Source organism: Rhea pennata, chromosome 28, assembly GCF_028389875.1.
Source record: "Rhea pennata isolate bPtePen1 chromosome 28, bPtePen1.pri, whole genome shotgun sequence".
NCBI classification, from domain to species: Eukaryota; Metazoa; Chordata; class Aves; order Rheiformes; family Rheidae; genus Rhea; species Rhea pennata.
Window position 1 is genome coordinate 1,487,616 of NC_084690.1, and position 11,683 is coordinate 1,499,298.

Sequence of the window (11,683 nt, forward strand, 5' to 3'; positions counted from 1 at the left end):
AGTGAGCGGCAATCAAAACGGTGCCGATAAGGAAGCGGGGAAGGGTGCCAGGGCGAAGGTTTGCCGTGTCCGGACGAGCGGGGCCGAAACCATCGCCCTGGCTGCCTGCCCCCGCAAAGGCCTTCGCCCAAAAGCCAGTGAGAAAAGCGGCCCTGAGGGGCGAGTCCCGAGGGATTTCCCGGCGCCTTTGGACGCTCGGCCCCCGGGATCAGCGGCCCGTGGGGCCCCTGGTGCCCTGCAACCCCGTTTTTGCTTTAAAGCACCACCACAAATAAAACCTCCAGAAGGGAGCCGGGGCGGGGAGGGTGGGGCGGCTGGCGCGCGCCGCCCCCATGGCCGGCTCCCGGCGAACGTGGGCCGCGGCGGGGGTTTCCGGGCTGCGGCCCCCCCTTGCTCTGGGTCTGCGGCAGCCTCCGCGGGAGCGCGGCTGGGAGCCCCGGAGCCTGGCCGCGCGTGCCGGGCCTTCGCCCTCCCTCCGGGAAGGGGGAGCGGCGGCTTTCCGAGCACGAGGCTTCTCCGTAACTTCCGCCCCCCCCCGTTTCTGCACCCAACGCCCTGCGGCGGAGGCGCTGCTTTCTGGCGCCGACGGGAGCCGCAGATGTTGAAAGAGCAGCCGGGCTGTTGCGGGCAGGCAGGGCCGTGGGACCCCCCCCCCGCGCTGCCCCGGCCCCGGGGGTTAAACCTCCGTTTCCCGCTTGCCTAACCGCGGCCCTGGCCTTGCCCAAGCGGGCGGAAGCTGCACTGCCACGCGCCTTCTTGCAGAATGGCTCCGGCAGCTCCGGGCCCGGGTCGAGGTTATTCCCCGGTGAATTCATTTCCCTGGGAAGGGCAGAGCCCAACGGTGCCAGGGCCGTCGAGTCCTGATGGTGCAGCGCTCAGCTGGGCAGAAACCCGGCGCGGGAGAGGAGGCGGCGAGGGCCCAGCAGCATCAGCAGCTTTTGCAGAAGCTGTTTTTTTTTTTTTTTTTTTTTTTTTTTTTTTTGGGGGGGGGGTGTCCATTTGTCTGTCCAGCCCTACCCCGCCGAAGCCGGGGACCCCAGGGGCCAAGGCTGTCGCCCCGGGGTGCTGAGTGCGGCGTGCTCAGCCCGTGCAGGGCGGCCGCGGCTCCCTGCAGACAACCAGGCCTCCGCACAGAGGCTCCGTCTACTGCAGCCCGTAGCCACTGGCCTGCGCCTGCCAGCCCCTCCTGGCCCCACCAGCCCCCCCCCCCCCCGCCCCCACCAGTGCCCTCCCAGCCCGGGGTTGGGGGGGGGGTGCAGCAGGGCTCCTGGTTACTCCCAGAGGGTCGCGCTCCCTTTCTCCTTCTCTTTTTTTTCCCCAGCCCCCGCAGCTCGCAGCGGCTGCCGCGCAGCACCAGGCAGGGGCCAGCAGGGCTCTGGCTGCGGTGGGTTCCCCCCCCTGCCCCCTCCGGTCGTGTCCCTGGCCATGCTGGGGCTCAGGGAGCTGGGCGGGCACCTGCCTGCCGGGGGGGGCGAGCACCCACGGACACAGCGAGGGCCGAGGCGCGTGGGCAAGGCGACGGCTTTATTGCTCCGGGCTGTGGCTCCCACGGGGAGGGGGGAGCTGCTGCCCCCCCCCCCCCCCCAGCACCCTGGCCAGGGCTGCAGGCGGCTCCTGCCCCCTCCACCGGAACTGCGAGGAGGAGTGCAGCGGGGAGGGGGAGGAAGGCCCTGCTGGCTGCCCCCTGCCAGGTCTGGGCCTTGCTGTGGGTTTGGGGCAGCGTCCCGCAGTTCCTGGGGCGCCTTCATGCTGCTTCTCCCTTTTTCACCTTTCCGTAGGGCAGGCACCCTGCTGCCGCTGTAACCAGGGTGCTGCTGGGCCCTGGGGTGGGTGCGGGCCCGGGGGGGGGGGGGGGGGGGGGGGCTCGGTCTAACCAGCATCATGTTGCTTCCCCAGCAGCTCCCATGGCCGGCTGCCTCGGCCCACGGAGGCTCGGGGTCTCCGTCCTGCGGCTCTGCTGCTGGGGATGAAGGTGCGGCAGGAGCCAATCCCAAGCGGAAGTAAGGCAAAGCACGTGGGGCTGCGGGGTGCTGGTGCAGGGGGTGCTGCCACCCGGGAGACGCTGCAGCCTGGCCGGACCCAGCCCTGAGCAGCCTCCCGCCGCTGGCCTGGCTCCGGCCCGTGCCCCCCGCCTGCCCAGGGGTGCTGAGAGCCCCGAACTCGGGGCTCAGCCCTGCTGCCCGGCTCCGTCTCCAGCCGGGTGCCCTGCGCTGGGGGTGCAGGCTCTGCCCCGGCCAGCCCAGGGGCTCTTGCTGCACAGCCGCCCCTCCTGCAGCAGCAGCGGGCTGCGCGCTTGCTGTGGTGCGACACCTTCCACCCGCAGTGCTCTGACAGCACCCTGGGGTGCTGTGGGGCTGCGTGAGCGCGGTGGGGGCCGGCTCAGGGGAAGGTAATGGTGGTGAGCGGGGTGAGCTCCAGCGTCTGCTCCAGGGGCGGCTGCTGGTCCGGGAAGGCAGCGGGGTGCCTGCTCCCGTGGTGGCCGTACTCGAACTTGATGCGCAGCTCTCCGATGCGGGACTGAGGTAGGATGTCGGGGATCCACTCGATGATGAAGGGAGTGGGCTCCTTCTGGGTGGGGGAGGTGTTGCCTGGGGAGGGGGGGAAGAGGGTCAGGGCATGGCTGGGCCCCCCTGGGGCTCAGCTCAGGGTGAGAAAGGCTGAGGTTATCTGGTTTTAGGGGATGGAGGGGGGCCTAGGTGCTGCACCCCCCGAGGGGGGAGGCTGGGCTGTTTCTTTTTCCTGGCCACCTTTCAGGGTTGTTGCATGCGGAGGGCCTGGCCTCTGCCCTGGGGCTACACCGGATTTCCCCCTTCCTGCTATGGGGGGGGGAGGGAACCAGCTCTGCTGGGCCCATCTCAGGTGTCTGAGATATTTTTTTAGAGGAGCAGGACACCTGCGCTGTGGCTGCTGTCTTGGCTGCTGGGGGAGCCCTTCTTTTGGGGGCTCCCCTCCACGGAGGAGGCCACTGGCCCTCCTGGCGGCCCTTTCCATGGAGGGGAGCCCTTCTTTTGGGGGCTCCCCTCTGTGAAGGGGCACCTTTCCTGCTGGAGGCCCTATCCATGCAGGAACCCCGTACCCCTTGGTGAGACTCCCTCTTGCTAGGGGTTCCCTCTGTGTGTTTGTGTGAGCGAGGGTGTTTGGCACCCTTCTTGGTGAGGGCCCCCCCTGTGTGGGTGAGGGTGCCCTTTTGCTGGGGGCTCTGCTGTGTTTGTGTGGGAGCTTGGCTTGTGGGGCGCTCCCTGGGGCAGGCACGGAGGCCCCGTATCTTAGATCCTCAAAACACTGGGTGGCAGGAGCTCCCAGGAGGTGGCAGCTCCTCTTCAGCATCTTCCTGTTTTCCGATGTTCAGGCCGCTCCCCCTGGAAGGGGGCTCTGCTTCCCGCTGCTGAGAAGCCGGCCCGCAGCCCGGGCCCGGGGCAGCCCCGCAGGAGCCTGGGCTCCCTGCCGGGGCAGCGGCCGGCGCGGGGGCCGCTCCCGCCGGGCAGCCCTTGGCCACTCACCCACTTTCAGGAAGGTCTTGAGCTCCAAGGGCCGGATCGCCGGCTGCTTCTCCAGGCGCCCGTACGTCTCGGCAATGCTCTCCACTTCCACCTTGGGGCACCTGAACAGCTCGTACGTCCCATCCCGGTTCTGGATGAAGCTGCGAGTGATTTCCAGCGGCATCTGCCAGCAGGCACAGGAGGAAGGCAGTAAGGAGCTTGGGGCCCCTGGCGTGCTGCGAGCAGGGGCTGCTGGAGGCAGCAGGGGCAGAGCCTGAGCCCCGCGCCTTCCCGAAGGGGTGCTTACGGCCGCCCTCGTGGTCGCGGCAGAGTGTGGGGGCTGCCAGTCAGCCTTACCTCGGGGGTATCAAAGATCTGCTTGACCTGCAGGATGTTGGTGATATGCCAGGTGTACTTGGAGAAAGTCCCCAGTGGAAGGGCATCTTTGCGGACAAAAGCTGAGGAGAAAGAAAAGCCGGTTACTGGCTGTGAGGTGGTTTCTGTCTTGCTCTGCCCAAAGCCCCCCTGAGAGGGGAGCTTGCTTCTTAAGGAGGTTTCTTTCTTTCTTCTTCACACCTTCCTGTTTTTCTCTTTACCTCAGCTGCAGGCTTGAGCAAGCTCTGTCTCCTCGTGCAAGTCCTGCTATCTGCCTCTTTCATAATCGAGCCCGACCTTGGCCCCTGGGTGCGCTGGTTAGTACTTGCTTGGAGATTCTCCTCCAGGCCTCACTTAGCAGCAGCTAATAAAGTAAATCCTTTCTTGCCCTCTTAAAAAGATCTGTTTTGCCTCTGCTGGCTCACGAACTTTGAGTTAGGGGAAGCCCAGGGCACTGACTGGTTCAGGGCCGAGGGGCCTGAGGCCCAACTGCATCGGCTGCTGCAGCCCAGGGTCCTGTCACGCTCGTGCACTGCCCTTAGCCTCAGAGGCTCCCGCGCAGGCCGAGCATTGCTTTACGCTTCACACTGTCCCAGGGGCTTTAGTGTGAAGCACTGAGCAATGCCTGCGAGGGTGAAATGCACTGCTGCCTGCTTAACCCAAAACGGGAGCCCTCGGTCAGCTGTGGGCAGACTAAAGGGAAAAGCGAAACCTGAGGTTACTCGTCCGCGACACCAGCGCCGCACTGGATTCTTGGAAAGCCCTTGGATACGCTAGAGCACGAAGCCGTAACCGTGCAGGCAGCGGCAGCAGCACGTAGCGGAGGCTGCACGTCCTCCTTCACTCAGCAGTGCTCAGCCCCTGCTCATACAGCCACTGCCCTCTTCTGGCAGCTTTTTCATGAAGGCTGCGTACGAAATAGCAGCAGGTTTGAGCGCCAGCTCCCCTTTTCTCTCTTTTGGTGCTGGGTCTCCTCTTGCCCAAGCATCCTGCCTCAAGCACTAACTACGCGCTGCTTGCATGGTACGAGCTCAGTCCCACCCTACCTGTCGTGGAGTTGGGCAGCCTCTTCTTCGCGCTTCCAATGGAAATCCTCTGCTGCAGCGCGTCAAAGAAAGCTTGCGGGATGTGGAATACCAGTGGCTCTGGCTTGCCTAAGTGCCCAGAGACAAGAGGCAGGAGGCAAGGTGAGAGGCTGTGCTTGCCCGCTGCCTAAGTGGCCATCTCCCACCACTTTTACCCTTGACCACCCCATAACCCACCCCCTGTTTCAGGTGGCTCTAGTGCAGCAGCACCCAGCAGGGCAGCCACGCTGAGCTTATCACAGCTGCGGGGCCTGGGGCTCCTCCAGGCTTTCAGAACAGCCATTTGCTAAGCCAGGGAGCTGCTGTTGACAGGGGCCCCTCAGCAGCTTGAATGCTGAGGCTTGAAGCAAGCAGTGAGGACTGCTGCTGCTGCTGCTGCAGCTCTCCACCATTGCTCCCAGCAGCAGGGAGAGGGCAGAGCACACACACCACTCATGCTTACCACCATCACTGCACAAATAAAGGTGGTGGACATGTTTGGGAAGGGCTTACAGAGCCTGCAGTGAGACACCACCACACCCCACCCCACCTCCTAGCACTCTGCATTCCTGTCCTTGTCCTAAGGAGAGTCCAGCTGTGCTGTGGCACCAGCCCCACAGCCTCTCCGCTGCTGCTCCGAGCGCTGTGCTCACGAGTTACAGCCCAGTGAAGGATTTCTAAAGCAGCGACCTGCTGCCAGCCTCCTGCAGACGTCACGTGCTGCCACTCACCCTGCGTGAGGCTGAGCGGCGCAGGTGACTTGAACTCCCCCAGGTATTAGATGTACAAGACATGACACCGTGCGAGGTGTCTCACCTCACCTCACCTTTTCTGCTCCACTCCAGGCAATTTCTTCTAGTATAAATAAGCTCTAAGGGAGTTTCTCCCTTCCCCAAGCATAAACATCAGCACTAGGCTTTTGATAAGACTTAAGCCCATGCTTAACGATTGAATCAAAGATGATGGAAACTTTCCAGAGTAAGATAGTATTTGCTCCAACCAAGGCAAGCATGTGCATCCCTTTGGGATGACAGTTATTTAATGCTGTCAGCAGCTTGCTTGTTAACTACTGAGGTTGCGCTGGGAACAAAATTGTGTCCAAAGGCTCTCGGAAGATGGTCCCCAAAGACTGACTTACCCTCAAATTGGTAATGCATGGTTTGATGGATACGTTCAGTGACGCTGGCCAGCCATTCTTGGAAGGACAGGGTCACCTGTGACTCATCCAGCAGCTGATTACAGCCTAAAAGGAAAAGGAAAGTGAAATCAGAATCTACACCCTCACACAAGTAAAGAATAAAGACAGAAAGGGAAAATAACTTGGACAATTCCAAGTCAGTACACGCTGGCCCCGTGGGAGGGAGTCTGGTAAGTGTCCGTATGTAGTCAACTAGTTCCCATTTTGCATTCACTAGTTTCCCTGTGTGTAGACATGACGCCTCTGTAAAACAGTACAGAAAGACAGCAGACAGTAGCACAACAAATAAATAACATTTCTGCCATCTTGATGGATCAGAAATGACTTTATTGGGCATCTCATTCCCTGGGCTCAGAAATACAAAGCTATTTTAAAAGCAGAGGTCTACGGGGACCCATTGGTATACACCAAATCCTCCCATGATTTCAGCAATAGCTACAGTCTCAGCACAACAGTACAATAACTGCACTGTGTATTACAGAGCAGTTTTCACAGAAACCACTCGTGGGCTTTCTGTGTGCTGAGAAAGCCCAAGAAGCCCAAAACTCCCCCTGAAGCATACACAGGCATTTGCAGGAGCAAAGCCAGTCTCACACTCTGCCTAACAAGATTCCCTCTGCTATTTCAGGCAGCTTGACTTTTGGCTTGTCCCCCTGGGAAAGCACTTGCAACTTTACCGACGGGGCGTACGTGTTTCCTAGCAAGCACACTTCCAGCACTGGGTGAGCAAGTCACTGCTGCTAGTCAGCACCAGAACTTGGGGGCGGGGGGGGGGGGGGGGAACAAAACAGCAGACAAGCAAGCAATAAATTTGTGGAGGTGGAGGGGGGAAGAGAGGAAAAGAGAAGGTTTGTACCACTTTCTAGGCCAAAACTAAAGCTAAGAGAAGAGAGCACTGAAGAAATCTTTCTAGCCAGCCCCAGCCACCATCAGGAAGGAGCGAGGCTTTTTCTGGAGGGCGACAACTCCTTGGGCACACGCACAGATTTGCGCAGGAGATGGACCGATTCGCTGAACAGCTCGTAAGAACACGCAAGTACGCATCCTTCTCCTCAGAGATAACAGTTACTACACACACGCACGTGAAACACTTCCTGAGATGGCCAGGGTTATCCAAGTTTACATCTCATTTACCTCTGCAACATTCCCCAAAGCTCTCCAAGAGAGTTAACTGGGTAGCCTGAGACAGAGCCCAGCTGAACAAGTATTTGCCACTATATAATACAGCTATTTGATGATTCTGGCCGGGATGGAGGTCCCCTCGGTAGCTTTGTGTGTTAAGGATACTATAAACACCAAGGGTGGCAGAACAGCAACAGTCCAGTTTACTATTATGCCTGATCCAAATCACCTCTTCAATTTTGTCTAGGAAAGCATATAACTGCGTTAGGTTAGTATCATTATAACGCCTGCCTGCCCACAACAGCACTGTCCCCACGCTTACTGAGAGCCGCAGGCACGCCAGCGCCCTGGAGTTACACGGGACGCAGCTCCCAGTTACATCAAGGCAGCAAAAGGCTCCCGCGCCCGACTTTCGCCTCCTGGAGAAGCACGTAGGAATTCCCGGGGATCAGCAGAGCGACGTGGGGGGCTGCAGCCCCAGCCACTGCCGCCGCAGGGGTCATGGCGGCGCGAGCCATCGGCCCGTGAGGGCCGCGTGGCTCCGCCAGCTCCCGCGGCACGACAGGCGACGCCGGCCAAGGAGCGGGCTCGGCGTTCGCGCCGTGCCCGGGCGCCCCCGCCGCAGCCTGCGGGGACGAGCCCTACCTTGCCTTTTCAGCGACGAAGCAACGGCCGGCTTTTTCAGGCTGCTTTTCCTCAGGCTGCTGTTAGCTGCATCTTGAGCCAGGAGAGGGCTGTTCACCTGCGTCCCTGAGGGGAAGTTCAGGGAGTTTCAGTGCCCGAGCCCTGGCAACCCGCACACGTGCCGCAAAGCCCCTTGCGCCTGTCGCTCCGGCTTCGCCCTCCCCTCCGGGCCAGGTGCGTGGGAGCGAAGGACTCTTCAGCTTAACGACATCAAAAATAATCATTAAAAGAGCCACTCAGGCTCACTGCGGAAGCCTGCCCGATACACAGGGCCTGTCCGAAAGGCTTCCAGGCAGCACCAGAGAGGGTATAAGGCATGCTAAGGCTCTCAGCGACCACAGTGGGGCTGCCCCTCCCATAAGCATGCAAGCTGGACAGATGATGGCTTTTCCTTCAGAAAACGTCCAGGTCCACGATCCACCCGAGCCGAAGCCCTTCCGATGGACGCTCGCTCACCAGATGCTATGTCCTTTTTCCTCTTTTTGGGCTTGGAAGCAGCAGTCTCGCCAGCAGGCGCTGTCGATTCGGGGCTGCAGACTAGCTGCGGCACGATGATGCCTTTCAGACCTAGGAAAAGCAATGCTCAGGCCTCAAAAGCCCCTCGCCCATTCCCAACCCACTCCCAATCCCAGTGCGCTCTCCCGTGACTGCTCCCACAAGTGGCCCCAGTGAACCCGGCAGGACCGATCCCACACATCCAGTTACTCAGGTGAAGGAAAACCAGAGACTCCACTGAGCGTTCAGGGCTTTGCATTTTTGCGGCTGCGAGCGCAGCCTCGCGCTCGATCTGCCGCTGAACGGCTCTCGGGCTGGCAAAGCCAACCGTTAACCAGCGATGTTTCGAGTACCCGCACCCTGAGTCACTGCTCCTAAAAACACAGGAAAGCTAAACAAAAACCAAGGGGAAAAACCCAGATGTGAAAGGCAGGACTCAAATCAGCTCCAGAGGACGGCTGTTTGACACGAAGCCAGAAGGGAACCGGGGAAGGAGGAAGGACCGCAGCAGGGAGCACTCTGCACCTGAACGGCAGGATTCGGCCCCTGGTACCCGGGCGCGCTCGTGCAGGAGGATAACCAACAAATACAACCGCTCCCAGGTTTTGTGTCTCCAGGTGCAATCAAGTCGCCTCCCCTTCAAGTTCTTTCCAGCCTTCAGCTTGTTCCTCTCCCGCTTTCTGACCTGACATCAAACCCCGTGGTGCCAGCGCACCTCACGCCGGCTCCCAAGTCACTCACCTGGCTAAAGGCAAGCGCCGTTCCCGACAGCAACGGGCTCGGATCCGCTGCCTTCCCGGGCTTCGCCCCCACAGCAGCGATGCCGCAAGGGCCGAGCGGCAGGCACAGCGCAGCCGCGCAATGACACGGCAATGCGCCGTCCTTTCTTTGGGACTTCCCGCCCAAAAACCTCCGAGCGTGCTGCAGGCGTCGTCAGAGAAACCCCGAAAGACACTCTGGCCCCGCAGTCACGTTTTGCGGGTGGGAAACCCAGGATACAGGGGAGGGAAGTGTTTCTTGGGGAGGGCACCACGAGGCAGCCCCTGCGGCTGGGGCAGAGGGGGGCTGGTTTTCATCTCGTACCAGTTTTACGATTTAATGCCTCAGACAAGGCCAGAAGCACTACCCGGCCAATTTAGAAACAGCTCCCAGAAGTGGAATGGAGTTTTTCTGTGACTTTAACTCACTTCACTCAGCTTGGCCTCCTCCAGGCAGATTTCCAAATATATTTGGGTGCCTAAAGAGACAGTGAGGTTATGGGGGGCACCTATCGGGGTGCACAGCGCCCGGGGGGAAGCTCAGCCCAGCAACCGCTGCCCCGCTTGGATTTCACGAGCCATTTCAGCTTCTCCCCAACGCGGCCGCTGCTCTTGCCGAGGCAGAGGACACCCCAGCGAGAGGAAGCCCGGCTGGCTACAGCAGCAGGGCGCAGCAGAGCCCCTTGGGCTCCGCTGCCTGGGACGGACCCTGACTCCGGGAGCACGGGAGAGCCCTGCTCCGCTCCCAGCTCTGCTTCTGCGCAAAACTGGAAGAAAAAGCAGCCGCCAACAAGCGGCAGCCTCAGAGCCCAGCTTCCCCCAGTTCACCTCAGCCCAGTGCTGGCTGCCTCTGTGCCGCGGCACCTGCTTGTAGCTGGAGGAGGCAGGAAACGAAGCCCCAGCTAACGAAGGCCTGACAGGACCCAGCTGAAGGCTGCTCTTGCCTCCGGGTGGCCCAGGGCAGAAGTGAGCTGCATGGTTCAGCGATGCGGGATGCAAGCAGGAGAGCGGACGGCAGCTGGCGCTCGGCCGGGCACCGCTGCCCTCGACCCGACGCCCGCGGCCTCTCCTTCCCCCCGCCCAGCACTGCAGCAATGTCAGCGTTTCGCGTCGTGCGCTCCACACCTACCGCCCGCGTCGTAGCTCAGGAACTCGGCAAACTCCTGAGCCAGGGCCTCGTCGCTGGCAAAGGCGCAGATGCAGGCAAAGAAGTGAATGCACCTCTGCGCCGCCACCTCCTCCTTGGCCGAGCCGGCCTTGCCCGCCTTCAGGGCCTGGCAGGAGCAGAAGAAGCGGTGCTCCGCCAGGCTCTTCGCGCTCACCTTCTGGGCGAAGGAGGCGTGCAGGTAGCCGAGGCTGTGCTTCTGGCTGGCCTTGCACTTCACCACCAGCACGCTCTTGGTGATGCGCTGCACCAGGGGCCCCGTGGGCTCCGTCGCCAGCTGCCATATAGTTTGCTTCGTCTCGGGGGAGGCCTGCACGGAGCTGAGCACCGAGCTCTTCAGGGTCAGCGGGGTGGCCTCGGTCTGACAGTTCAGGGCCAGCTTGACGTGCTGGCACTGGTTTTCCACCACGCCTTGCGCGGCCGCCTTGAGGCACGACTGGACGTAGCAGCGGCCGGAGCTGAGCCGCGTGATGATCGTGCCCTCCGCCGTCTGGATGGCCGTCTCCGAAACGCCGAGCTCCACGAAGCACCGATAGTCGGGCCCCCGCTCTCTCTGCCGGACGGAGTAGAGCTGCAGATCGGAGCCGGTGACGATCTTGACGGCGTCGACGCCGGGCTGCTTGCGGGCGCCGTAGCGGAAGACGGTCCCGCACGTCTTGTTCTTGCAGCTCAGCCCCCGGGTGCCGTTGTAGGTGCCGCAGCGGGGGCACTTCCGTATGCCCCGCAGCGTGGCCTTCCCCAGGTCCGACAGGAAGGCCGGGACCTTGCTGCGGGCCGCGGCGGGCTCCATGCTCCGGGCGACCTGGCAGCGAGGGCGCGGCGTGGGCGCGGCGGGGCCGCGGCGTGGGCGCGCCGGGGCGCGGGGCCCGCCATGCCGCCCGCCTCGCGCCTCGCCCCACGCCCGCCCGCGACGCCACGCGTGACGCGACGCGACGCGACGCCTCGCCGCGGCCGCCCGCCACCCTCGGCCTCCCAGGAGCCTCTCCGCCCCCTGACGTCACTTCCCGCCCCGCCAGCGGGGCCCGCGCTCGCGCTCTCTCCTCCCCCCCCCCCCCCGCCCAACCCCCGCCCTTACCTGGGCGGCCGCGCGCGCCCCCCCGCGCGCGCCCCCCTCTCCGGCCCGGGCCGCCCGCGAGGGCGCTCAGCGATCGGCCTCCGCCATGGCGCCTTACAAAACGCCGCCTGCCTCGGCTGTAACGCCGCCGCCTATTGGGCCGCCGCGCGCCACGTGCCGCGCCGCAGAGCCCGCTGGGGCCGGTAGTTCGTGGCGGCGGAACGCATGCGCGACGCCTGACAGCCCCCCCCCCCCCCCCAAAAAAAAAGGGGGAGGGGGGAAGGGAAGC

The 11,683-nt window shown here is 62.5% G+C and overlaps 1 protein-coding gene across 1 annotated transcript; it reads right to left on the reverse strand.

Annotated features, from left to right (window-relative positions):
• Positions 1-1,861: 1,861 nt before the first annotated feature.
• Positions 1,862-11,428, reverse strand: C28H2orf42 (chromosome 28 C2orf42 homolog). Its single transcript, XM_062596998.1, has 9 exons — positions 11,416-11,428; positions 10,305-11,142; positions 8,379-8,489; positions 7,884-7,988; positions 6,057-6,161; positions 4,901-5,008; positions 3,837-3,937; positions 3,501-3,663; positions 1,862-2,588 (listed from the first exon to the last, which is right to left on the reverse strand). Exons 2-9 carry the CDS (start codon positions 11,128-11,130, stop codon positions 2,380-2,382), a joined length of 1,728 nt encoding a protein of 575 aa, XP_062452982.1. The 5' UTR covers positions 11,131-11,142; positions 11,416-11,428; the 3' UTR covers positions 1,862-2,379.
• Between the last annotated feature and the right edge of the window lie 255 nt (positions 11,429-11,683).